The following is a 26,973-nucleotide window of genomic DNA, read 5'->3' on the forward strand; positions in this document are numbered from 1 at the left end:
AAAAACTATATTCACTGAGATTGTTGTTGTATCTCCTCAGTAGCCCATCGATGCTACTGGCCGATAAAGGGACAAATAAGTTCGTCCATTTTAACTGCACATATATATTCTTGATTGCTTAGGTGGGTGCACGAGCTCATGGCACACCTGACATTAAGTTGTTACCGGAGCCCATAGACACCTAGATACAACTTAGATGCATCTAACACATCTCGAGATATGAGTTCTAAGGTCTCAGTATAGTTACAATGGCTGCCCCGCCCTTCAAGCCGAAACGCATTACTGCTTCACGGCAAAAATAGGCACGTCATAAACATTGTTGTCTTTTTTATTACAATATCAAATTACGAATAAATATCCTGGTTTCGGGGAAATAAAACAACGCAATAAATATTAAAAGTATAAGTTTGTGTTTTTAATTTACGATAAAATTCATTTAATTCAAAAAAGTTGTTCACCATTTATGGTCCAACCACCTACCTAAGATTGCAGGTTATATATAATCTTACTCTATGGATTTGCGTCAATGGATCAACAATTTTAATACGATGTATATGGTCTTTTCGCCTTAAAAGTGTACAATTTTTAAAAATAGTCGAAATTGAGTTAATATGCGGAATCATTTGGTATCACCAGTATTGTTCTGACAAATACTGTCCAAAGAGCGTAGTTTAGTTTTACTTTTTTTTTGTTTATCTATATTTTGACTACCATTAACAAAATTAATACATAATTTTATCTTACTTTAAAAGACAGATAATGTAACTGGTAAAAAATAAATGTTGCAAAAATGATTAATATTAAAAAATATCACACATTAAACCTTTAAAACACTCTCCTGTAAAATTAGTAAGTTTATACAGTTTACAGATTATACAGTTTTAATGCGAGAAGACGATATTTGTTTTAAACTTAATATTTACGAATTTGACTTAAATAGCAACCTCCCCAGAATGATATCTGCAATATTGAATGTTTTCATGTACATAACTCTGATCGTATCAATGGGCTGTGGAAACCATTTTAGATTATCCCAAAAGAATCTCAACTCTTGGCACATTGTATATAAAAAAACTTCATAATCCATTATTTTCAAAAGGACAAAATTAGGTCTAGCATTGTAAATAAAAATAGGTACCATCTTAATGCTACTAGCTTTTGCTCTGCCAGCATTCCGCAGTATATTGTAGTGTTTGGTTGGTTTTAGGTAACTACTAGACTGCCTAACTAACCTTTTATAAAGTTCTCTCTGTTGTTAAGTTTAATATGCTTTTTTTTATTGCCCTTGTAGGCAGACGAGCATACGGCCCACCTGATGGTGAGTGGTTACCGTGGCCCATGGACTTCAGCAATGCCAGGGGCAGAGCCAAGCCGCTGCCTACCTAATTATATTTACATTATAATATTCATACCAAGATTTTGGCACTGATTCTGTAAGCTACCTACCTTCCTACCTAGCTCCTACCCAGATAAATAGAGTAACAAGTTGGGTAGGAAACGAGGAAAGAATGATAAGTGTAATATAAATAAACAAACATTGATTGTGTAAGTTTAACAATTAATTAACACTTATTACCTTCTGCCAAATTTTAAATACAGACTACTATGCCATATAGAGGAAATAGCAGGAAATCAGGTGGCAGGAGGTAAAGAAGGAAACGGTTTTTATATCACATCCAACGGCTTGATAGGGCTTAGATGAAAATCTTCTATGAACGGATCAAATTGGTATCTATATCTTGAGTTCAGAGATCGACTGTACATTTCTGCTATCAGGGCATTCCTATTATACATCTTCTTGATCCTATTTACGGCTTGCATCTTTCTCACTTTACCGATCTCACTGACCGGAGCTTCAATGTATAGATAGCGCAACGTCTGACATTTTTCTACTAAAACACTGGGTTCGGCCACATCACTGATCTGTGTTTCAATGTCTTCTATAATATACACCTTTTCAAGTGATATGCATTCGCTTAATGTTAAATACAAAGCTTTAAAATCAATGTTCTTGCCTAGTATCCGGAAGTTCTTTAGACTTTTGCTTTCGGACAATGATTTCGATTTGATTACGGCAGAAGCAAAAATTGATTTGCATTCTAAATTAAAAGTTACAAGATTTGTGCACGAACTAAATAAGACATCAAAGAATGGTGTTGCATACCGCATCGATCCAGTCAAGCTAAAGTATGTTAGCTTTTTCAAGTATTCATAGGTGGGTTCCAGAAGCACTCCATAACCGAAGCAAGCATCAAAAAACACACTGACTCTGAGCTCTTTCTTGTCTTCGAATATATCATCATAATTTAAATTTATGGTCGGAGCTATGATCTTCCGTTTCAAACCTGCCTTTTTAGGTCTCTCTGTCTCTAATTTAGACCCATCAGGCTCTATATAGTACCAGTCAATGGTCTTTCTTCTGACTTTATCATTGATGAATGACGGAAAATATTCTTGTAGTTGCTTAAACAGCTTTTGGAATAACGCTTCATTAAAAACGTTTTTTTCTTTCTCCCAGAATATCATTGACATGTTCCCATTTAGTGGAGTCTGCGGATCCTCGAAGAAGTCTTTGGCAGCTATATTAAAGTATCTTTCAAAGAATCCTCTTATCAATTCTGACCCGTATATGTTATAATAACGTACTCTTGTCATTGTTATTATGCAATATTCATACTTTGTTAAATCTATTTTAGACAGGAGATGCTGCTGTACAGTTGTACCGTAGTATGAATTCAGGTCCTTCCAATTTAAGATAGTTATAAATAAAACTCGACATGGAACCATCATCATTGGCTCCTTGTAACTGTAATTGCTGACGTCTGTCGTGCAAACATAATCGCATTCAGATATAGTATACTTCAGCGATTGTAACTTGGTTTTATTCAAAACGTGTATTGAAAAATTGCTGTACATTAAATTGATCGATGATCCAACAAAATGTATGTTTTCAAATTTTGCCAATAAATTCTGGCATGCTTCAATGAATTCTGGTGTCATTCTCGTCATGCCTAGTTTACCAAATATATAGTTGATGGCGATATTCTTAACAGTAGGGCACAGCGGATGAATATCAAGTAAATCACAGATGCTTATATCAGTGTATGTTACATCTAAAGTCTGTAGACTTTTTAAATGGCGTACGGCCTGTATGAGTTTAGTTTTCGTTAAATCATGCATTCCGCTAAGCGACAGGTCTTTTAGACTATAAGCGACTGCCTTAAAAAAATCAGTTTTCAAAGAATCTGCCGTCGATAGTATGTTCAGAGAAAACTTTAAGTTTTTTACGACTCCTTGCGTTATTATTTCCCTTAAAGGTTTACATGTGTTGTATATATTATAAACGGTCGGCGTGTCTAAATATTTTATGATTAATATTATCATTTCGGCAGGTAAATTTAATAACGCCGGACTTTCTTCCATTTTGACTTTAGTAGGATTTGGAACGGCGTTAATACGAGATCAACAGATTTTATAGTAGATTACGGGTTGTTATAATCACACGAACACTATATTGTTAGTAATTCAATTGGAAAACATATTAAATTTAATTAATTTTTAGTTTACTGTGCGATCAATAACAAACACAATGCCATGACAAATGACATTAGGGAATTGTCACATTTGTTTGTTGATTCGCTCATTTGACATACATAAGGGAAAAGCCCATACAGCCCCAAATCTTTTGTATTTAGTTATTTTCTAACGAGACCTAGTATAAAAGATAAAGTGGTCCGAATTGAAATTTAATTAATCATGGAATAAAATTAAATGAAGTCAGATAAGGCAATACCTCAGATGTTGGATACGATGAAACGAAATGGTCTTTCATGATCAGTAAAAAGGTGAAAAGGTTTACCAACAGTTCTATGGACTTTTGGAAACATCTTAATAATCTATATCGAGCGATTTATTTAACTTTGTCTCTCTGTAATTTTACAGATGGCCATAATACGATATGCCATCATTATTAAGCATTTAAAATAAAATAAATAAAATACAACAAATTATTTATTTCAAATACAAACAAACGGAACAACCTAAGATTTTCCAAACGAAATAAACGAGCAACATTAATATAACGTAATTAGCTATCTTAAAGCCAATACGCTTCCTCTGGGCGTATTCAGCGTCCGTCAGATTATCCTCTAACAGATATTTCCTGATGCCCAAACACCAAACGTTAATATACTCAACCCAATTAATTGAGGCGACGTCAAAATTAAATATAACTTGATCCGTTTTTGACAGATTATTAAACAATTCCTCCATATTTTTGTCTTGGAAATACCAAGTTTTCGACGAGAAGTACGACAGAGCCACGTTCGTTTTGTATACTTTCGTATTCACATCGACAAATCTAAAAAAAAAACGGGGTTTTGTGTGAAAGCTTCGTTGCTGATTTTCGTGGAAAGTGTATAAAGCTTGATTACTAGCGGCCAAATATACGAGTAGGTACCACCATCTTGCCTATTTCTATTAAGGAGCAGTTGTTTGCATCATTCAAAAGAGACAGACATTAAGGAGAAGAGTAATTTTGTCCTTTTCTAGACTAAAAGAGACTAACTAGGGTTACTAATAATAAGTAAACAAAAATCTTGATAAGACGATTTTAAAAACTGCCCAAATAGTTTTAATTTGCTTCTACGTGTCTCGAAAACCAAAGGGATCATTAAAATTTTTAAGCCCGCATACATACCTAGGTTTGTTTCCCGTGACCTTCAGGAAAGTGTCCACAATATAAGCAGGCAGGTACTGCAGGATCCAAGTTAACAGGAGGAACAGCGTGGGGCTCGCCGTGAATACCACAAAGACGTCCCAGAGAGCTTTGGGACTTGGCATTTTGGCGGCAAACTCGAGAGCGTATTTCTGAATCTGCCCTAAAATTCAAACGGGGTCTCTAGTCATTGCCTGTGACGTCACAGACCGCAGACGGTGACCGTTTAATACATTTAAAGCGGATAGTTTGACTAGAAGTGGAGTGTCTTGGGAGCCTTAGCCTTAGGGTAGGTGCCTTGACTATTTCTGGTACGAAACAGTATGTTCCAGTTTGAAGCAGGTGGTGCAGCCGTAGTACTATAGAACAGGGACTTAGAACTCATATCTCAAGGTAGTTCACCCACGTGTTCCGTGCGCCTTAACACAACATATCAAACATTCTCTCGCATTTTTTATTCTAGAGTCTTCACTTCACGAACTCGACTTACCGAAAGTGATCATGTTTCTGCTGACAGACGTCAAAGCGTAGATCTTGGGAACGTCGCTTCTGACGTTCGCTGTCACGTAGCCAGCCACGATGATGCTGTTATTGACATAGTCCACCGGCACCACGCTGGATTTACTCGACACGTCTGCGTATATGACGTGGGTCAGTCCAAGGCCAGGGCTCGCCACAATCTGATAAACGACGGAAACTGTACAAAGACTGATACAGTGCCCGACGACAAATTTCAAACATCGACTTTAGAAAGAGACGAGACGGCTTCGTAGAGCGCTCTCTCTGTCGCACGCTGCACTAAGAGCCCGGTATCTATACGCACACGGAACTGACCACTGACAGACGTCACGTCGGCAGCGTGCGAAAGAGACAACGCTATATGAAGCTGGATTCAGTCGATCGTCTCTTTCTAACGACCGACGTGCAACATTTAACGCCGGGTAAGATATCAACGGGCTCTTAATTAATACAGTTTTTAGTTTCAATTAAGTTGACCAATGGTCAATGGCACAGCAGTTAGCGCCCCCGACTGTTGCGCCGAGGGTCTATGGTTCGATTCCTACATCGGAAAAACATTCGCATCACGAATAGTTTTATTTGCTCTTTCTCACATCGTGAAACGAAACGCATAGTCTCAATTATTATAATATTATCTGTGCATTTATCACACAAAGAGTAAAACCCCAAGTTTTTTTTTTTTTTTTCCTACCTAAACTGGTAGCCTTGAGAGGCTATTCCAGCGTAACCTTAACTAGTAGGTGAGCTCACGGGGCTCAAACCTGACGACGTTGCTCACACGAACCCTAGCAAGCGCCGTGCTTCGCAGAATCTACCACCGGATCGGAAACGCGACCCACTGAGAAGATCTAGCGAGAAACTCAGTGGGCTGTGTCTGAGGGTTAATTTAGTCGTCGAGCCCTTCGTCGCAAGCGACGGGTTCGACGAGAACGGTGACCGGGCTCAAAAGTAGTGAACATTTTCCTAATAAGATATGACCTAAAGGTCTTGTTATGTATAGATATTAAGTCACATTATAAAAGGGCAGGTAGTTGCAAAAATAAATCAGTCTGCTTTGGAATTCCGACTTTCATTTGTAATACACAACAACTGGCGACGAGGATAATCATTTAAAAACATTTTCGACGCGTGTTTTCTCTTAAATTGTAATAATGCCGATTGGGAAAGTTGAAAGTTTTGATATGGGATCTCAAAATTGGGACACATACATTCGTCGTGTAAAACAATTCATGGAACTCAACGACATTGAACAGAGACTTCACGTTGCAACGCTCGTAACCTTAGTTGGGTCTGAGTGCTATGACTTAATGTGTGACTTGTGTGCTCCGGACTTACCAGAAGAAAAGGATTTCGACATACTCGTAAAATTAGTCAAAGATCATCTAGAACCTGAAAGATCGGAAATAGCAGAACGTCATATCTTCAGGCAAAGAAAGCAGCAAAATAACGAAAGCATTCGTTCCTACCTACAAAGTTTGAAACATTTGGCTAAAACTTGCAATTTCGGCATCACATTAGAAATTAATCTACGCGATCAATTCGTATCAGGATTATATAGTGAGGAGATGCGATCAAGGCTGTTTGCTGAAAAAGATATAGATTACAAGCGCGCTGTTGAGTTGGCATCAGCACTGGAAGCAGCGGATCGACATGCGATGGCGGCTGGGGGCACTGGGGGCAGCTCACAGGCTGCGTCCGAGAGCGAAGGCATGCATCGGGTCGGCGGAGCGCGCGCGGAGGCTCGCTGCGCCTGCAGACGCTGCGGCAAGCTGGGCCATGCGGAGGGTCGGTGTCGGTACAAGCACTACACCTGTGACTCATGTGGCGAGAAGGGACACCTAAAATCAATGTGTCGGAACCGTAAAGGTAACCAAAAGATTGAAAAAAACCGAGGTCAGTACTATTTAAACCATAGTGACTGTGATTCTAGTGATAATAGTTTTTATAACTTAAAGGACCTGATCAGTAGCGAGGGTGAAGGACCATATTACGTGAAAATTTTTGTTCAAAATGTTCCATGTAAATTTGAGATTGATACGGGTTGTAAAATTTCGGCCATATCTAAAGCTTTTTATGAAAAGCATTTTATGTGTATTCCTATACAAAGCGAAATCTTGAATTTTAGTTCATATACAGGCGATGTAATTGAGACTATCGGTTATATAATGGTAGACGTATCTTGTGGTTGTGAGTCCGCCAAATTAAAACTATATGTAATTAAAAACGGCGGCCCGCCACTGCTAGGCCGAATTTGGATTAAAATATTAAAATTAAGTTTTCTAAAATGTCATTCGATTTCTGAGACGACCTCGACGGTGGAGGCTTTACGAAACGAATTTCCAGAAGTGTTTGCTGGAGGTTTAGGAACATGTAAATCACGCATAAAATTACATTTAAAAGAAAAGACGCCAATATTTGTAAAGGCGCGGGCGCTGCCACTGGCGTTGCGCGAACGCGTTGAGCGAGAACTTGATCGTTTACAAAGTGAGGGAGTTATTTACAAAGTAGATAGGTCTGATTACGGCACGCCTATCGTACCAGTCGTTAAGGCAAATGGCGATATTCGTATTTGCGGCGACTATAAAATCACAATAAACCCACGTCTGAAGGATTATCACTATCCTTTGCCGCACATTAAAGATTTGTTTGCCACTTTAGGTGGTGGTGAATATTACACAAAATTGGATTTATCTAATGCATTCCAGCAATGCCTCTTAGACGAAGAATCCCAGCCGAATCCATACATATTGATCACGGTTGTCTTGTATGGGGTTACAGAATAATAATTCCAACTTCATTGCGAGAGACTGTGTTACAGGAGTTACATGAGGGACATCCGGGTATTGTTAAGATGAAACAATTAAGCCGGAACTACGTATGGTGGGAGACAGTCGATGCGGACATTGAACGTGTATGTGCTCAGTGCCAGGCCTGTCGATCTCAGCGCGCTGCACCACCATCGGTGCCGCTGCACTCGTGGCCATGGCCGGAAGAGCCGTGGGCGCGCCTTAATCTTGATTTCTTGGGACCGTTTAATAACAAATATTACTTAATTATAGTGGACGCTCATTCAAAATGGATCGAGGTGGAAAAATTGAGCTGTACATCAGCCACGGCAGTAATCGCATGTCTCAGACGATTGTTTGCTCGATTTGGCTTAGCAAAAAAGGTAGTAACTGATAACGGACCACCTTTCTCGTCGATCGAATTTAGAACATATTTAAGTAAAAACGGTATAAAACATTTACCGGTGGCTCCGTATCATCCATCTAGCAATGGTGCAGCGGAAAACGCCGTAAAAACCATAAAAAGAGTGTTGAAAAAGGCTTTAATTGAAAAGGAAGACGACAATACCGCCTTGACAAAATTTCTCTTTATGTACAGAAATTCTGAGCACAGCACTACAGGGCGCGAACCAGCAGTTGCTTTGTTCGGACGTCGCCTGCGTGGAAGACTGGATCTGTTGCGTCCAAATACTAGCTCCATAGTACGAGAAGCACAGCTGGCAAGCGAAAGCTATAATGCAGGCACAGCCGGATATAGGGAGGCGGCAGAAGGAGACTCGGTCCTATTGCAAGATTTCACACAGGGAAAAAAGAAATGGACCACAGGAACAATAAAAAACCGCTCAGGTCCGGTGACATACAGGGTAACAGCAGATGACGGGCGGGTACACAAACGTCACATCGACCAGATTTTAATAAGTAATAATAGTCGAAAATCACGTTATTCTTTGTCCAAATTAAACACTGATTTCGAGACAAAATCAGTAAATGATAGTGTGGGTGAAGTTCGGGAAAGTCCGTGTATGACCGGAGAAAAGGAGCTCAACTCCAGCTATGACACGGGACCGGAAAGTCCACAACCTGTGACTCCTAGTCACTCGCCGGCGCCGAATATCTTGCAACCATCGCGTCAGCGCCGTAAAGCTGCTTTAACGTGTATTCAGAGAATTAAGGACCAAAATTACTAAATATATTTACATATGTGTGTATAAGATTATATACTTTATTTATGACAGGTATACTAGTAATCTAAATGTCGAGAATAAGAACAACATGAAAATTGTGTTTAGAGCCTTATAGGGTTATTGTTCGCATATTATTTGGTTAGGAAATAGCGGTATAAACATCATTTGTGTATATGTATTTTTATGTTAGTTATAATCATACGATATTTGTTTCCTGTGAACACTCACTTTTGAAATTGCCTGTTTTTACTGTCATGTGTAAGCAATATCATGTAACGCGTTGTTTCAACCATGTTCTCTCATTTATTCAGCATTCGGGAATTTGTATTCCATTAATTTAAGAGGAGGACAATGTTATGTATAGATATTAAGTCACATTATAAAAGGGCAGGTAGTTGCAAAAATAAATCAGTCTGCTTTGGAATTCCGACTTTCATTTGTAATACACAACAGGTCTCTGTCACCAGGTAATAAAAATAATAATAATAATTTTGGACTTTTTGGCGGGAGCGCGAAGAGACAAGTTGTGTGATTTATTTTATTTTGTCTATTTAGTGTTTCTTCGGGTTTAAATGTGTAATAATGGTGGTTTATTAACTGATTAATATCTGTGAAAGTGCACAAATGTGGGAAAATGAAACAAAGCCGCTGGACGTAACTTCTCGGGGTCATCCAAAAAGTCCACTGAAAAAATCCTAGTAAATGACCACCATTTTACTGAGATTATATTTCATCCCATATCATCTCAATTCATTTCATTTAATTTCATCCCAGTTGATTAGTGTCTCAAATTAATCATCTTCATTTCATTTCACTCCACAATATCATTTTTCATAAAAATATGAATAATATAAATAAAAATAAGACATGACTTAAAGGTCTCAGTTACCAGGTCATAAAATCTATTAAAAAAAAGAATAAATTTCATTCCATATCATCTCATTTCATCCCAGTTGATTAATGTTTCGAATTAATCATCTTCATTTCATTTCACTCCATATTATCATTTTCCATAAAAATAAGAATATTACTTAAAATAAGACATGACCTAAAGACCTTAGGTCATAAAACACCTTTAAAAAAATCTCGACTTTGGCGCCTTTTTTTATACATTTTCAAATATGTTTTCTAAATATTTTTGTCGGACTAAAATATACATAACATCACTTCCACAAACCGACTTATTATTTGTCCCGAACGTGAACACCGTTATTTTGGAATAATTAATCTATAAATGAATTCAAGGGGTTTATAAACTAGATACTAGCAAAAATGGCATCAGAAGAAACCAATTGCCATACTGTACGTATGTTTACGGGCATTCGTAGTGGATCTTGACTACACGGGAGTTAAACAGGTGAGCCATAAAGGGTTTTTATGACAAATAACTCGATAAAACATATAAAATTTAAGAGATAACTTAATATTTGGAACGTGTTATTCTTTTATTACAACGCAAGGAATCCCATTAATCCATTCAATGTATTTTTTTCCCTATCGATTTGCTGCAAGCCTAAGAAGCTATTATAGCGACGCGCGGGTAGGTGAGCTCACGGGCTCAACCCGAGAGAATTTGCTAACACTAACTTGAGTTAGTGTGCTTAGTTCGAGTTTTTTAACTTTCTCGATAGCGTAAAAGTTAACATAAATTTGTATGGAATTGGAACGTTTGCCTATGTTTGCCGCTAGGGGCGCTGTTCCGACTGCATACAAAGAATTAACTTTTACGCTATCAAGAAAGTAAAAAAAACTCACACTAAGCACACAGTGCTCTTCAGAATCTAGCACCGGATCGGAATCGCGACCCATTGAGAAGATCCGGCGAGAAACTCAGTGGGCTTTATCTATTAACGACGTTAAAGTCAAATGTCATACCGCATTTGCGCCGAATAAACAAGTCTTATCCAACCAGCCAGGCATCGGTTCGTAATAAGCGCCAATCACTGAAAATATAAATCATTACAATTTATTGCACTTAATTATCGTTAACACGATTTCATTACTTTGTCATTTATGTATATTATATCGGCAATGAAAGGCTATTTGGTATAAGCGACATTTTTGCAATTTTACAGCAGAGCCATTTAAAGTTTAAAATTTTGGAAAAAATATCATAATAAAAAAAGCTGATTCAGCTGTTTGAATGGACTAAACTCCTTCGAAGTTCAATTAAGAACATAGGTAGCGGTAAAACCGTAGGCAGCGACTTGGCTCTGCCCCTGGCATTGCGGATGTCCATGGGCTCCGGTAACCACTTGAAACCAGGTGGGCCGTCAGCTCGTTCATCCATCTAAGCAATAAAAGAAGTCCTTTGAGCACGCACGGGTGGTGGTACTTATACCACCACTCAGCCTATTTCTGCGCGAACCAGTGAAAAAGCTTACGTCCCAATATGAGTTGGTATTTACGTTGTTGATATCTACGGAGTCAGGTCTGGATTTAAGACCAGTTTGCCCTGTCATCGTTGATCCATCTGAACTATAAGCAGACCGATTTAAGAACGATGGATTCACAATGTCATGACTTCCTCACACGAGATCGGAGCTTGCCCCTCGGTCTGATTACAACTGAAACTTCTGATTAGAAATGAATTAAGATTTACCAACTGCGGGCCTCACTATACAGATGGGCAGATCCGAAGCATTCTTCACTAAAGCTTCAGCCAAAGCTTTTTCGAACGTGTAAGTGTTCGGCCATCCTTTTATGATACTGAAAATTAAAAAAACATTAATCGTAATGTGGAATTATGGCACCATCGAATTGGACAGCTGGGTTCTTGCCTTGGAGTGATGGCGTTGAGTTGTTCCGCATCTAGTTTCTCTGCTATCGCCAGCATAGCTTCAGGAGTCCATGTGCAAGGATAGAATTCTTCGTGGACCTCTGTGTTTACCATCTGGTGCGTAGCGTGGACATACGCGGTGGAAACATGGACGAAGGTTCTGTAAGAAAAACTATTACTATAGGGGGTTCTTTTTAATTGATCATACGGCCCGCTGTTCTATATTCAGTTGCCATCGCCGGTGATCGTCAGCCAAACAGCTGATAGCTCCTCACACTTCGATATAATAAGGATATTATAGCGCTGTGAAATATCATGGATGAGAGTTAATTCCAGAGCCGTATGGTAACGTGGCAGAGAAGATCTCTAGGAATGCACAGTGGATGAACGCAGCTGTTCTAGGTATGGATAAACTCTGCTGCGGGGGTGGGCGGTGTGATGGTAAAAGATGAAGGTATCATTCCGATCAATTCCTCATGGAACATTCGAAACACAGAGAGAACCGAAGCTCCTCAAGACTCAAAGAAGCTTAATGCGGAAACCTTGGTCCACACAAGAGGCTCCTAGGTATTTCTTCCCTAAAAAATTACAATGGAGCAAATGGAGAAAAGATTAAGGAGCCGGAACAGGATAAATATACGGATTTATTTATATATTTATTTATATATATTTTAACTGGCGGTAGGACCTCTTGTGAGTCCGCGCGGGTAGGTACCACCACCCTGCCTATTTCTGCCGTGAAGCAGTAATGCGTTTCGGTTTGAAGGGTGGGGCAGCCGTTGTAACTATATTGAGATCTTAGAACTTATATCTCAAGGTGGGTGGCGCATTTACGTCGTAGATGTCTATGAGCTCCAGTAACCACTCAACACCAGGTGGGCTGTGAGCTCTTCCACTCATCTAAGCAATAATAAAAAAACGGTTAGCTGGTAGAAAACTCAATTGTTGAGTTAAGCTCGCCATTTTTTATATCTTACGCAATTATTGTAATATTAACTGTGTGTACAATAAAGAATAAAGAATATATATAGTAAGGAATACTCTACAAAAAGGGTATAAAACCGGCGCGCAGCTCCGTCACCCGCGCATTTGTCAGTTGACATTCGTCGAGAGAACATCGTTCAAAGACTTTAAGTGGTCTGGGGGCTAAGAGTGGACTGGGGGCCCTTCCATGCCCTGCGTCGGTCTCTCACGCAATCCGTGGTCGAGCACGTACTATGTTCCGCGCTTCATTCAGGTGTTGCCTCTATCTCACCTCCAACATCCTACCTCTCCTAATCCTACTCTCCGAAAATTGAACTATGAAGTCGACAAAAAAAAAGAAAAGGGTTTCACAGGCGGTTCCCCATTCCACATTTAATGTGGATTTCAGCAATGTCAGGGGCCTACATAGCAACCTTGACGCCGTACGCCACCACCTTGAGACGGCGCAGCCTGCCCTGCTTTTTTTTTAACGGAGACGCAGATATCTGCTCCGGATGATACCTCATACCTTGAGTACCCCGGCTACGTATTGGAGCACAACTTCCTGCGTAAAGCCGGGGTGTGCGTATTCGTCCGGGCTGATGTCTGTTGTCGCCGTCTTCGGGGCCTCGAACAACGGGACCTGTCCCTCTTGTGGCTGCGCGTAGATCACGGGGGCCGTAGCCGAATCTACGCGTGCCTGTACAGGTCCCACAGCAGTGATGCAGGTTCAGCTCTGTTTGAGCATGTGCAAGAGGGGACTAACCGCGTGCTTGAGCAGTACCCATCTGCGGAGGTGGTGGTTCTTGGAGACTTTAACGCTCACCACCAAGAGTGGTTGGGGTCCAGAACCACTGACCTCCCGGGTCGGACTGCCTACGATTTCGCCTTGGCCTACGGTTTCTCCCAGCTGGTGACACAGCCCACCCGTGTCCCAGATATCGAGGGGCACGAGCCTTCTTTGTTGGACCTTCTGCTGACCACAGATCCGGCCGGATACAGTGTGGTGGTCGACGCTCCGCTTGGATCGTCTGATCACTGCCTTATTCGTGCTGTCGTACCACTCTCTCGTCCTGATCGTCGAACGACGACCGGGTATCGAAGAGTTTGGCGGTATATGTCAGCAGATTGGGATGGATTGCGTGAATTTTACGCATCCTACCCATGGGGGCGGTTCTGCTTTCCCTCTGCTGATCCTGACGTCTGTGCGGACCGTCTTAAAGACGTGGTGCTCCAGGGGATGGAATTGTTTATTCCCTCCTCTGAAGTGCCCGTTGGGGGTCGCAGCAGACCCTGGTATAACAATGCCAGCAGGGATGCTGCACGCCTCAAGCGGTCCGCATACGTGGCATGGGATAATGCCAGGAGACGTCGGGATCCTAACATCTCAGGGGAAAGGCGGAAATATAACGCCGCTTCCAGGTCCTACAAGAAGGTAATTGCCAAGGCGAAGTCGGAGCACGTTGCTAGAGTTGGCGAGCGATTGAAGAGCTATCCCTCCGGGAGCCGTGCTTTTTGGTCGCTCGCCAAAGCTGCAGAAGGAAACTTTTGCAGGTCTAGTCTCCCACCACTGCGCAAGTCCGATGACAATCTGGCCCACAGCGCGAAAGAGAAGGCTGACCTTCTGGTCAAACTCTTCGCCTCGAACTCGACTGTGGACGACGGGGGTGCCACACCACCGAACATCCCCCGGTGTGATAGCTCCCTGCCGGATATCTGCTTCACACAGTGTGCAGTCAGGCGGGAGCTCCGACTCCTGGACGTCCATAAGTCGAGTGGGCCAGACGGCGTCCCCGCAGTGGTTTTGAAAACGTGCGCCCCTGAGCTGACACCTGCGCTAACGCGTTTGTATCGCCTCTCTTATTGCACTAACAGGGTTCCGTCTTCATGGAAGACCGCCCACGTCCACCCTATCCCCAAGAAGGGTGACCGGTCGGACCCATCGAGCTACAGGCCTATCGCGATAACTTCCTTGCTTTCCAAGGTGATGGAGCGAATTATAAACACACAACTCCTGAAGTATCTTGAAGATCGCCAGCTGATCAGTGACCGACAGTACGGTTTCCGTCACGGTCGCTCAGCTGGCGATCTTCTTGTATACCTTACTCACAGGTGGGCTGAAGCCTTGGAGAGCAAGGGCGAGGCTCTTGCTGTGAGCCTTGATATCGCGAAGGCCTTCGACAGGGTCTGGCATAGGGCACTTCTATCGAAGTTACCATCTTACGGAATCCCCGAGGGTCTCTGCAAGTGGATCGCTAGCTTTTTGGATGGGCGGAGCGTCACGGTCGTTGTAGACGGTGACTGTTCTGATACCATGACCATTAACGCTGGCGTTCCACAAGGTTCGGTGCTCTCCCCCACGCTTTTCATCCTGTATATCAATGACATGCTGTCTATTGATGGCATGCATTGCTATGCAGATGATAGCACGGGGGATGCGCGATATATCGGCCATCAGAGTCTCTCTCGGAGCGTGGTGCAAGAGAGACGATCAAAACTTGTGTCTGAAGTGGAGAACTCTCTGGGGCGAGTCTCCGAATGGGGTGAATTGAACTTGGTTCAATTCAACCCGATAAAGACACAAGTTTGCGCGTTCACTGCGAAGAAGGACCCCTTTGTCATGGCGCCGCAATTCCAAGGAGTATCCCTGCAACCTTCCGAGAGTATCGGGATACTTGGGGTCGACGTTTCGAGCGATGTCCAGTTTCGGAGTCATTTGGAAGGCAAAGCCAAGTTGGCGTCCAAAATGCTGGGAGTCCTCAACAGAGCGAAGCGGTACTTCACGCCTGGACAAAGACTTTTGCTTTATAAAGCACAAGTCCGACCTCGCATGGAGTACTGCTCCCATCTCTGGGCCGGGGCTCCCAAATACCAGCTTCTTCCATTTGACTCCATACAGAGGAGGGCCGTTCGGATTGTCGATAATCCCATTCTCTCGGATCGTTTGGAGCCTCTGGGTCTGCGGAGGGACTTCGGTTCCCTCTGTATTTTATACCGTATGTTCCATGGGGAGTGCTCTGAGGAATTGTTCGAGATGATACCAGCATCTCGTTTTTACCATCGCACCGCCCGCCACCGGAGTAGAGTTCATCCATACTACCTGGAGCCACTGCGGTCATCCACAGTGCGTTTCCAGAGATCTTTTTTGCCACGTACCATCCGGCTATGGAATGAGCTCCCCTCCTCGGTGTTTCCCGAGCGCTATGACATGTCCTTCTTCAAACGAGGCTTGTGGAGAGTATTAAGCGGTAGGCAGCGGCTTGGCTCTGCCCCTGGCATTGCTGAAGTCCATGGGCGACGGTAACCACTCACCATCAGGTGGGCCGTATGCCCGTCTGCCTACAAAGGCAATAAAAAAAAAAAAAAAAAAAAAAAAAAAGTGTTAATTTAGGAAACACGAATTTTATTAACACATTGGCGCGTTGCTCTGGATTTAACGAGCAACGCGCCGCCCTCGTCGCGGTCATAGGAGAGGACCTCTCGCTGCCGCGCGTCGTGGCTACGATGCTCGGCAGCGACGCGTCCTGGAAGGCGATGCTCGACTTCTGCGAGTCCACCATCTCGCAGAAGGAGGCGGCGGAGCGAGAGAGGGAGAGCTCTTCCCTTTCCGCACCGATCCGTCGCCGTCGAGCCGGGGGCCGGAGGCGGGAATACGCCCGTACGTCCCGGCCCCTGTAGGTGGCGGCCTCCCCCCGGTGAAGGTCAAGGGGCGACCTGAGGGGGTGAGGCCGCGCGGCGCGCTACCAGCACTCTAGCGCGCTGCCGTGGAGTGAATAGAGCGACCGGTCGACGGTGTATCGCGTCCCGACCCGGCAGGCTGGTTCTGGTCCAGCGGGGTATTCCGGGACACCAGCGGCACCGTCTGGGCGGCCCGACGGGCTGCCGTACCGAGACGGCCGACGTTTCAGAGCCTTCGATTCGCCTCGAAGGCTCCGTCGGCCGGGCGTCCTTGGGGTGAGCCGCGCCGTCTGGTTGTAGTGTTGACCGCGGTAGCCCCCCTACCTCATCCGGGTTCTGACCTCGGAGGGGATCGGACGTCGGGTGTAAGAGTGCAGAGGAGTCGTTTAGTGGGTGGGCTCTAAAATCCTTGGGCCCGCGGTCTGCTCACAACACCATGCAGATCGTTGAGTCTCACATACCCCGCGCGCCCCTTTTGCGCGGGGACCTCGTAGGAGGTTCGGCCCTCTACCCGAAAAAAAAAAAAAAAAAAAAAAAAAGGAAACACGAATTTTATAACAATGTTGAGGGTACAGTGCCTATAAATAGCAACGCCTTTGCTCGAAACATTCTCCACTTCGATAAAGCGGCACGACACGAGAACCCTCTCATCGTTGCCGCCGGTAACTACATTCCCGATCCTGCGGACAGAATGGAGAGCAGTCGACGTCGCCCAAAACACGTCATCTCGGAGCCTCCCGATCCACTAACGGTGCTTTTAGGTACTTCAAGCACCGGTCACCGTTCTCGTCGAACCCGTCGCTTGCGACGAAGGGCTCGACGAGTAAATTAACTCTCAGACACAGCCCACTGAGTTTCTCGCCGGATCTTCTCAGTGGGTCGCGTTTCCGATCCGGTGGTAGATTCTGCGAAGCACGGCTCTTGCTAGGGTTCGTGTTAGCAACGTCATCAGGTTTGAGCTCCATGAGCTCACCTACTAGCCACGGTTACGCTGAAATAGCCTCTAAGGCTATCAGCTTAGGTAGGATAAAAAAAAAAAAGAAACATTCATTCGATCGGCGGCGTTCGTGAGAGAAGGTAGTCGTGGACATGGTGTGCGTGAGTCATTGTTTTGAGTCTCTTGTAAACGTGTGCTAATTGTAATTTTTTTAAATGGTTTTTCTTCTGATTTCTAATAATATATATATACACATAGACGACCAACGACCGCCGTGTTTCCAAAATGCGTTAATTCTCCTCAAAAAATTAACATGAATTCGGGTCCTTGTTAAGTCATGAAAATTGTACATACTCGTACATCTGCTTTTTTGGACATTTGTTAGTCGGTGTTATCCTCTTCCTCCTTGCTTAGATAATCGTCAATGCTGAGAGGTTTGTGGACTCCCTTATTAACTTAAAACAATACTTTTATGTTTTAACTTTGTTATAGTTCAGCTATAAATAAAATAACCGAATCAATCTCACAATACTCTGATAATACGAATTAGCCTTTCTCGAAACAAACAGAGTAGAGCCATTCATTATTCAGAATCTAAACTCACTTAAGCTTCTTGCAGTCTCTGCCTAAGCTCAAAGCTTCTCTAGTCCCGCGAAGGTTGACCGCCGTCGCCACCTTCAGCGGCTCATCAAACCTAGTCGTCGCAGCCACGTGGAATATCACATTTACCTGCAAATTTTATCAACGCATTTATCATCCCAGACTTTCTTGGTCGCGCAAGACCTTGCGAGAGGTCTTTGGAAGTTTCCAGTTGCAATTAACCAGGTCCCTATTTCCGGTGCCGTATAAAATACGGTTTTATAAGGACAGTTATCCGACAAGGATCGCACTGTACGGTCACCATCTTCACCACTTCATCTATGAAGTGCTGGGAAAGGCGCCGTTGAAAAAACAAAAAATAAGAAATTAAATTGGATATCTATACCGATTCTTCTTGACTCGGTATGCTATGAATGCATCGATAACCCATACATCCAAGTCTGTTAGTGTATTTCCAGGCTATGGTTTAATAAAAAAACTCGCTAACACAAAAAGTCAAGTGGGGCAAATCACACAAGGCTTGTCGAGAGTACTTCACTTGCCGACTTCCATGGGCGACGATAACCGCTCACCATCAGGTGGACCTTAAGATCGTCTGTCTACAGGGGCAATGGCAATAAAAATAGGCCTTTCGACTCTCAAACTAGCATACCTTATGGTAATCAGAAACTGAATTACGTAAAATATTTACACTTCTGTTTGGCCGTTAAGAGCAGGGACCAGAGTTACCGAGTCAATCAAATAAATAAGCCCTAAATATGCTGCTCTCGTTTTTCGGTCGTGTACTAATTAACTTTTTTTTTAATGGAAGTTATGACCTGGTAACTGTGAACTTTAAGTCATGTCTTATTGTCATTTCTAATCTTATTTTTATGAAAAATGATAATATGGGATGAAATTAAATGAAATGATATGAGATGATTTGGGATGAAATATAATCTCAGTATCATTGTGGTGGTCATTTATTGAGATTTTTTCAGTGGACTTTTTGGAGGATCCCGAGTAGTTACGTCTTTTGTTAGCTTTGTTTAATTTTCCCACATTTGTGCACTTTCACAGATATTAAACAGTTAATAAACCATCGTTATTATACAGTTAAACCTGAAGAAACACTAAATAGACAAAATAAAACAAATCACACAACTTCACTCCTCGCGTTCCCCCGTCAAAAAGTCTGTACTAACTAACGAATCCGTGGAGCACGAAGTCACAAATATTCTCTCTAGTTTACCTGCTCGCATATTATCGTTCGGTCGTGGTCCGTCAGCCCCAGGTCCAGTTCAGCGATATCACCTTCCACCGGCACCAACTTCTCTTCAAATTTCGGTTTTTTCTCCCGTAAGCGATTGAATACCTATATAACAAAGTTGCGTGTGCAGGGTTTTGTGGCAGTAGATGGTACTACACAAGATATTTGACAGATGCCTGAAAATCCCTTACGACATTAATAAGATAAGCTTCCATATACAAGTTCCGAACAACAACATTCGGATCGTCGGTCTACCGAGGAACTTCCGCTCGGTGGAAGTTCTTTCCTCCGTCGTTAAACCTCCCACATATTTCATTTAAAGCTACGGTAGCAGAATAACACTTAATTATCGTTTGCTGACATGTCCGGAATAGTTTTAAGGGTACAGCGGCGAAGCATAAGGCTTACTAGATGCGTGCCACCGCCCTGCTGATATTGTGATGAAGCGAAGCGACTTTCTTTTTCAAATCGCGCGGACGGATGCCGATTATCCCTGTTTTCCAATTACAGCACAAGAGCGCATTATGCGGCATAATGCTCAACGATAATATAAATAAAATTTCGATCAATGCCAACTTGAAGAAAAAACACTTGTCAATTTTCTGCCACTGAGTCGGTATCGATTGCGAGTATCACGCGAGAGCAGTACTTTTGAGAGTGCTCGATTGTGCGAAGCGTTGCTGTAGTTAAGTGTAGTTGGAACATTCAACGTTGAGCATTATGCCGCATAATGCGCTCTTGTGCTGTAATTGGACAACAGGGTTTGATGTCCTCGCCGAATCGGTCACTTGCGATGAAGAGCTCGACAAGTAAATTAACTCACCGACACAGCCAGTGGCGGATTAAAGGTCCAGAGCGCTCTAGGCAATCACTTTATCGGCGCCCCTGTACCGGCCATAAATGGCCATTATCTATACATATAAATAAAATTGGTGTGTCTATTTGTAATATTGAAATAGCCGCTTTTTACTACATGCATATGAATATTTACTTCTCAAAGTTACTCCTTATATCATCAGCTACCTATCAGTGAAAGTCTCGTCAAAATCGGTCCAGCCCTTCCAGAGATTAGCCGGAACAAACAGACAGACAGACAGACAGACAAAAATTGTAAAAAATGTTATTTTAGTGTATGTACTGTATATGTATTCATATGCATGTAGTAAAAAGCGGTTATTTCAATACTACAAACAGACACTCTAATTTTATTTATATGAATAGATTCTGAGCTCGCGCGCCCCTTGTAACTTCACGCCCCTAGGCACGTGCCTAGTTTGCCTTACGGATAATCCGCCTCTGGACACAGCCCACTGAGTTTCTCGCCGGATCTTCTCAGTGGTTCGCGATTCTGATCCGGTGGTAGATTCAACGAAGCACTGCTCTTGCTAGGGCTAGTGTTAAATTTAAGTGTTGTGTAAGTTAAGTGTTTCGCTTTTTAAATCAACATTATATTCGAGTGGTGATATTTGGTTTAAAATCGAAATGTTCACAACTTTACAAGAGAGCCATTTAAAGTTTAAAATTTTCAAATAACTTAATAACAAAAAAACTTCTTCAGCTATTTCAAAGAGCAAACATAATTGGATTTCAATTAAAAACATCGAACTATTGATGCTAATACCAAATAAAACACATAATTATAATTACAAAGGTAATTGTCGCGTATCAAGCGAGATGTCGTTTAAACCAAATAGCATTTCACCTCTCGATATTGTTTCTGAAGTTTCCTAATACATTACTGTTAACCTGGTACAAAAAAATGAGAACTTACAGCCTCTGACGTAATCTCTGAAAATCTCTCCTTGACATTCTTCCCTTTTTTTCGCCTTATTAGTATATAAATCTTGTTTATGTCACATGATCTGAAAAAAATCAATGTACAGAAAAAGTGAATGAGGAAAATTAATCTTAAAATTAAAGTAATTATTGATTCAGGTAAGTGGAGAGGTTGGCGTAATCCAAGGACGTAATGACAATCCGTAATTCCGCAATTTAAATGCGATAGTTTGTTTGTTTGTTTGTCCTTTATTCACGTCAAAACAAAGCAACGGATTGATATAGTCAGGAGACAGATCTAGGCCAATTTTTATCCCAGCAAAAGTACTCCAACAGGAACCTATATCTTTTTAATTTTTGTTTTATTACTTAGATGGGTGGACGAGCTTGGTGTTAAGTGGTAACCGGAGCCCATAGACAGCTATAACGTAAATGTCGCCACCGCCCTTGAGATATGAGTTCTAAGGTCTCAGTTTTAACAGTACAACGGCAGTACAACGGCGATTATTGCAATGAAACGCATTATTGCTTCATAGCAGAAATATGGTATGAGTTCTATGGTTTCAGTATAGTTTTATTTATCAAAAGACCGGAGTAGCGGCTGTCCCTATTGGATACCTCCTACGCCGCTTCCTATTAGCCATGTCCCCATTCTGAGGACTGATCAAGTCCCCATCCAAAGATTCCCCAAAAAGGAATTGGGTTGAGAGGCATCTATCTTTTTTTCGCTACCTATTTGGTGGTAGCCTAAGAGGCTATACCAGCTACGCGCGAGTAGGTGAGCTCAGCTCAGCTTGAGAGAATTTGCTAACACTAGCCATTTACCTTTTTGGTATTTGTGGGCTTTTTTCCTACCTAAGCTGGTAACCTAGGAAGTAATACCAGCGTAAACTGATGAATAGGTGAGCTCCTTAACTTGAGGGCGTCACTAACACTAGCCCTAGCAAGAGCTTCGCAGAATCTACCACCGGATCGGAATCGTGACCCACTGAGAAGATCCGGCGAGAAACTCAATGGACTGTCTATTTAAACGCTGCAAATGGACTTTGTTAGGGATGGTCTCTGGTGCATAACTCTGTGTCAATCTCTCTAACAACCAATTTCCTTTCTTTGTTGATGTATTTATTAGCTACTAACTGACCGGGCAGACTTCGTAGTGCCTCAATCGATAAATAAAAGACCTAAACTTTTGTATAAAATAAACTTAACAAAGGAAAGAAAGACACATCAAAGGGAAAACAAAATTGTTATTTTTATTTAACTCCGAGCATTTTCATATTTATCTACCTTTTAAACCTTCTCTAGACTTCCACAAATAATTCAAAACCAAAATAAGCCAAATCGGTCCAGCCGTTTTCGAATTTTAGCGAGACTAACGGACAGCAATTCATTTTTATATACTACCACATTAATCAAATTGTAATGATATTCAATTTTGTTTCTTTAAGATTTCAATAACATAACAAAAGAGAGAATGATAAGGACCAAACTAATAGAATATTCCTGTGATTATGGGCGAATTTTGCTGGATGAACATTAGTAAGTGCGCTTAAGCATACAGAATACAGGAGATATATAAACTTAATATACATATGAATTATATTATTATGTCAGATTGATCTTTGTAACGTGGTTCGACCGCGTAATCCAAGTGACTGATGCAAACAATCTTGCTTCGACAATCTTAGAACAAAAAACAAAAAACAAATAATTTAAAAGTACAATTTTGCACAAGAATACTTATTAACACAATCCTTTGTATGTATATTACTAATGCATTGTTATTTTAAGATTACATACATTTTAATAAATTTAAATTGAAAATAGTGTAAAAAAATATATATTTTATTGTAAAAAAAGCGTAGGGTGCATGGTGTTATTAGTTATAAATATTTTTCTGACAGATATGAGTAGAAGAATTATTATTTCAATAATATCTTAAAAAGCAGCCCACGCATTTTTTAAAATAATATGTCATATATTTTTGAACATTATTTTCAATTTACTTTACTAACATTTATTTTCTATTTTTTAGTTGAATTTTATACAAAGCGTGTTTTTTAGTTTTTTTAAAGTATTATTTATTTTTAATTTTTTAGTTAAATTTTCTATAAAAGCGTATTTTTAAAACGATTAAGTACTTTAACATCAATTCCTGCCTTATATTATAGATAAAAATTATATAAATTGGCAAAAATCTTATTTTGCAAATTGAATAATGGAACAATCTTATCAAATTAGTGTATTGTCATCGGTCCTCGATAAATCTACATAGTTTGAATGAAATCTGGCCGTTTAAAGTGGGTCAAAATCGCGTCTAAAGGACTCAGCTACAAACATACAAGTGAAGCTAATATAAAGCGTGTAAAAAAGAACTTAACTACGATTAATATTACCTTTAAAAAAAAACAAGTTTTTATTTTGGCACGTGACTTTTTTGACTACTTTTTGACGTACAGTTCCTTGTATTGCTATCTCGTTTATGTATAGATTTTTTATTTTTTTTATTGCTTAGATGGGTGGACGAGCTCACAGCCCACCTGGTGTTAATTGTTTACTGGAGGCCATCGACATCTACCACGTAAATGCGCTACCCAAGGGCGGATCCAGCTTTGGTGCCAGGAGGGGGTCACATAGTCATGGTCAAGTCAAGAACTTATTAAAGAACTTATTATTGAACATATATTTAACAAAATTAAATTAATTTTGATAACAATAGATACAAGTAAAAAGTAGGTATTTTATCAATGTACGTAAGTACTGTACTTAAAAATATTTATTCTTTATTGTACACTTGAAAAACTTAACACATAATAACTTGTACATATACACGTACATATTGTCATCTTCTCTTGAAGACATCCAGAGAAGCACTATCACGCCCGGAATGAGGCAGCTTATTTATATTCCATAACCGTGGTCCTAAAATCATTATGTTCAATATGTGGTCCACCTAGGTCCTGGAACCAGCTCAGGGGGAGGTCATGACCCCATGACCCCCCCCCCTGGATCCGCCCTTGGCGCTACCCACCTTGAGATATAAGTTTAAGGTCTCAATATAGTTGCCTCACCTTTCAAAACTAACGCATTACTGCTTCACGGCAGAAATAAGCAGAGTGGTGGTACCTACTCGTGCGGACTCACAAGACGTCCTACCACCAGTGATTACGCAAGTAATAATTTTGCGGGTTTGATTTTTATTACACGATGTTATTCCTTCACCGTGGAAGTCAATCGTGAATATTTGTTGAGTACGTATTTCATTAGAAAAATTGGTACCCGCCTGCGGGATTCCAACACCGTTGCATCGCTACATACGAATGCACCGGACATCTTATCCTTTAGGCCACGACGACTAAAATCTTAGATCTACTAAAAGATTTTGCAGTCTACATGAACACTGATGATGAACTGCTTCTTCATGGCTGTTCTAAGAGCAGGCCGATGGCATACACTCGGTTGGGTTTCCAGTGCGAACTACCACTAGTAAATGCATAGACGAGTGGACAAACTCACGGCCCACTCGGTGTTAATTAGTTGCCTCAGACACATCCAGCTATCATTCTCGTCGAACCCGTCGAATGCGAGGAAGGGTTCCGCGAGTAAATTAACCCACAGACACAGCCCAGTGAGTTTCTCGCCGGATCTTCTCGGTGGGTCGCGATTCCGATCCGGTGGTAGATTCAGTGAAGCTCTTGCTAGGGCTAGTGTTAGCGATATCCTCAGGTTAAGGGGCTCACCTACTCGTCACGCTGGCATAGCCTCCTAGGTTACCAGCTTAGGTAGGAAAAAAAAGCCCACAAATACCAAAAGGTAAATACGTCTACCCACCTTGAGACACGAGTTCTAAGTCTCAGTTTTACAGTACAACGGCTGTACCACCCTTCGAACCGAAACGCATTATTGCTTCACGGCAGAAACAAGCAGAATTGTGGTATCTACCCGTGCGGGCTCACAAGACGTCCTGCCAGCAGTACAATACTACAATCGTTTACTGAACTAATTAGACTAGATTTTTACTTGTGGTAGGACCTCTTGTGAGTCCGCACGTGTAGGTACCACCACCCCGCCTATTTCTGCCGTGAAGCAGAAATGCGTTTCGGTTTGAAGGATAGGGCAGCCGTTGTAACTATACTGAGACCTTAGAACTTATATCTCAAGGTGGGTGGCACATTTACGTCGTAGATATCTATGGGCTCCAGTAACCACTTAACACCAGGTGGGCTGTGAGCTTGTCCACCATCTAAGTAACAAAAAAAACATACCCTTGTCGTTTTAGCTTAATGTTCAATGAACACTGAATTCAACCGTTAAGACCCCACCTCAAGTGATTACAATAGCTTCTAGCGTGCAAGTTGTGTAATGTGCAAGGTTCACGAGTGCTTAACATGCAGTATAGAGCCGTAGAGAAGCAAAGACCGACACCGGTTTATGGTTCAATTCTGTGTACCTCACCTGAGCAGTTTCTCTATCAGTTGCTTCCCAATGAATCCAGTCCCTCCGGTTATAAACACGTTTGTGTTTTTGTAGAACTTCTGCACGTCCGAGAGGCCGCTAGCGATGGCCTCATCGATCGGCTTCTGCCTATTCAGAATCTCCAATTCTATTGCCGCGGCAGGATCCATGGTGATCGAACAGCCACTTAAACTAATAGATTCATTTTAATATCACACACACCACGTCCTGTCGTGTCTGGTCTTGCTCGACACTCGACCTGACACCGCACGACACTAAGTAAGAGTTCTCACGACACTCTCCTCACACCGTTGTCACACTGCCGTACGTGTCAATACATAATTTGTATACTAACGCGCGTGATTATAATCTAACTTCAATTAGTGCTGACACTAAGTTATCAATGAACTGGATTACTTACGTTGCAGTTTTATTGTTTGAATTAATTTAGTTCTTGGATTGTTTGTTGATCAATATTTCCTACACGTGAACGTCTAGCTAGTGGCAGTTGGCTAAAGATGTATGCTGTAGAGCCAACGGTCGCGGGAGCAAATGGGTTCTCGAATGAAGACCGAAAAGCCTTTGCAAGTCGTCGCCTACTTAGGCAATGGGGCGGTTACTCGCGAGGGTTAGCTTGAGGATCAGGAGAACCAGACCAGACTCGGTGGTGTAGATTGGGAGAGGCCAGACTGTGACAACTCTACAAATGTGGGCCGATGATGACTATCCCAGATGCCTAGATGAGTTCTCGAAGTATTTAGTGTTAAATAACGTTAGGTCACGGTTTGCCCCCCTTGAGGCTTGAGGTTTCTGTCTCAATTGGTATAGTATAACGGATGCCCGCCCATTCAAAACAAAAAGCGTTACTGGTTCACGGCAGAAACAGGAGAAGGAATGGTCCCTAAAAACCACTGATTCCTCTCAGTGCCAAAACTATATTCCCATTTAGTGGTAAAGCCTAATTCGAATAAATGATTTATGATTTTAATAATTTCATAAAGAAACATGATATTGTACTTACTTACCTTGTTTAGTTTCGAAATATCAGTTTTGAAATAGTTTTGTTATACTTTTCACCCAAAATAAAAATAAAAAACACAATAGCGACGTTCCTATTACTAACAGTATAGTGAATGGAAAATATGAATTACGTACGAAAGATTTATACATTTTAAAAGTTTTTTTTTTTACTTTAGGAACACGAAATTATATATTTTATGCGTAATATGTACCTGAGATATTGGGTTCTGTATTAATAATAAAAGCACAGAGAGCCTTTGTCACGAACATATGAGGGGTATAAACTTGTCACGTGGAGCGCGACTAGTCG

The 26,973-nt window shown here is 41.6% G+C and overlaps 2 protein-coding genes across 3 annotated transcripts; both read right to left on the minus strand.

Annotated features, from left to right (window-relative positions):
• Nucleotides 1–387: 387 nt before the first annotated feature.
• Nucleotides 388–3,603, minus strand: LOC101743259 (uncharacterized). The gene has a single exon (XM_004925929.5). It carries the CDS (start codon nucleotides 3,421–3,423, stop codon nucleotides 1,666–1,668), a length of 1,758 nt encoding a protein of 585 aa, XP_004925986.1. The 5' UTR covers nucleotides 3,424–3,603; the 3' UTR covers nucleotides 388–1,665.
• Nucleotides 3,604–3,998: 395 nt separating this feature from the next.
• On the minus strand, nucleotides 3,999–26,830 carry LOC101743396 (fatty acyl-CoA reductase wat). Of its 2 annotated transcripts, none has more exons than XM_004925930.5 (11): nucleotides 26,669–26,830; nucleotides 25,644–25,835; nucleotides 21,184–21,274; nucleotides 19,395–19,517; nucleotides 18,168–18,292; nucleotides 11,987–12,145; nucleotides 11,809–11,915; nucleotides 11,082–11,149; nucleotides 5,208–5,397; nucleotides 4,700–4,880; nucleotides 3,999–4,360 (listed from the first exon to the last, which is right to left on the minus strand). In XM_004925930.5, exons 2-11 carry the CDS (start codon nucleotides 25,811–25,813, stop codon nucleotides 4,012–4,014), a joined length of 1,563 nt encoding a protein of 520 aa, XP_004925987.1. In that variant the 5' UTR covers nucleotides 25,814–25,835; nucleotides 26,669–26,830; the 3' UTR covers nucleotides 3,999–4,011. The 2 variants fall into 2 exon arrangements, with proteins under 2 accessions (XP_004925987.1, XP_037875287.1); XM_038019359.2 differs by having other exon boundaries at nucleotides 25,644–26,343; nucleotides 26,669–26,788.
• Nucleotides 26,831–26,973: the final 143 nt, after the last annotated feature.

Source organism: Bombyx mori, chromosome 23 (genome assembly GCF_030269925.1).
Source record: "Bombyx mori chromosome 23, ASM3026992v2".
In the NCBI taxonomy this organism is placed as follows: Eukaryota; Metazoa; Arthropoda; class Insecta; order Lepidoptera; family Bombycidae; genus Bombyx; species Bombyx mori.

Excerpts from the sequence above, each read along its gene's own strand:
- LOC101743396 (XM_004925930.5), bottom strand. The coding sequence starts at position 25,813 with ATGGATCCTGCCGCGGCAATAGAATTGGAGATTCTGAATAGGCAGAAG. Across the intron at positions 19,518-21,183 it reads CAGAGATTACGTCAGAGGCT|GTATTCAATCGCTTACGGGA; the intron begins GTAAGTTCTCAT and ends TTTGTTATATAG. Across the intron at positions 4,881-5,207 it reads CAGAAACATGATCACTTTCG|GGCAGATTCAGAAATACGCT; the intron begins GTAAGTCGAGTT and ends TTTGAATTTTAG.
- LOC101743259 (XM_004925929.5), bottom strand. The coding sequence starts at position 3,423 with ATGGAAGAAAGTCCGGCGTTATTAAATTTACCTGCCGAAATGATAATA.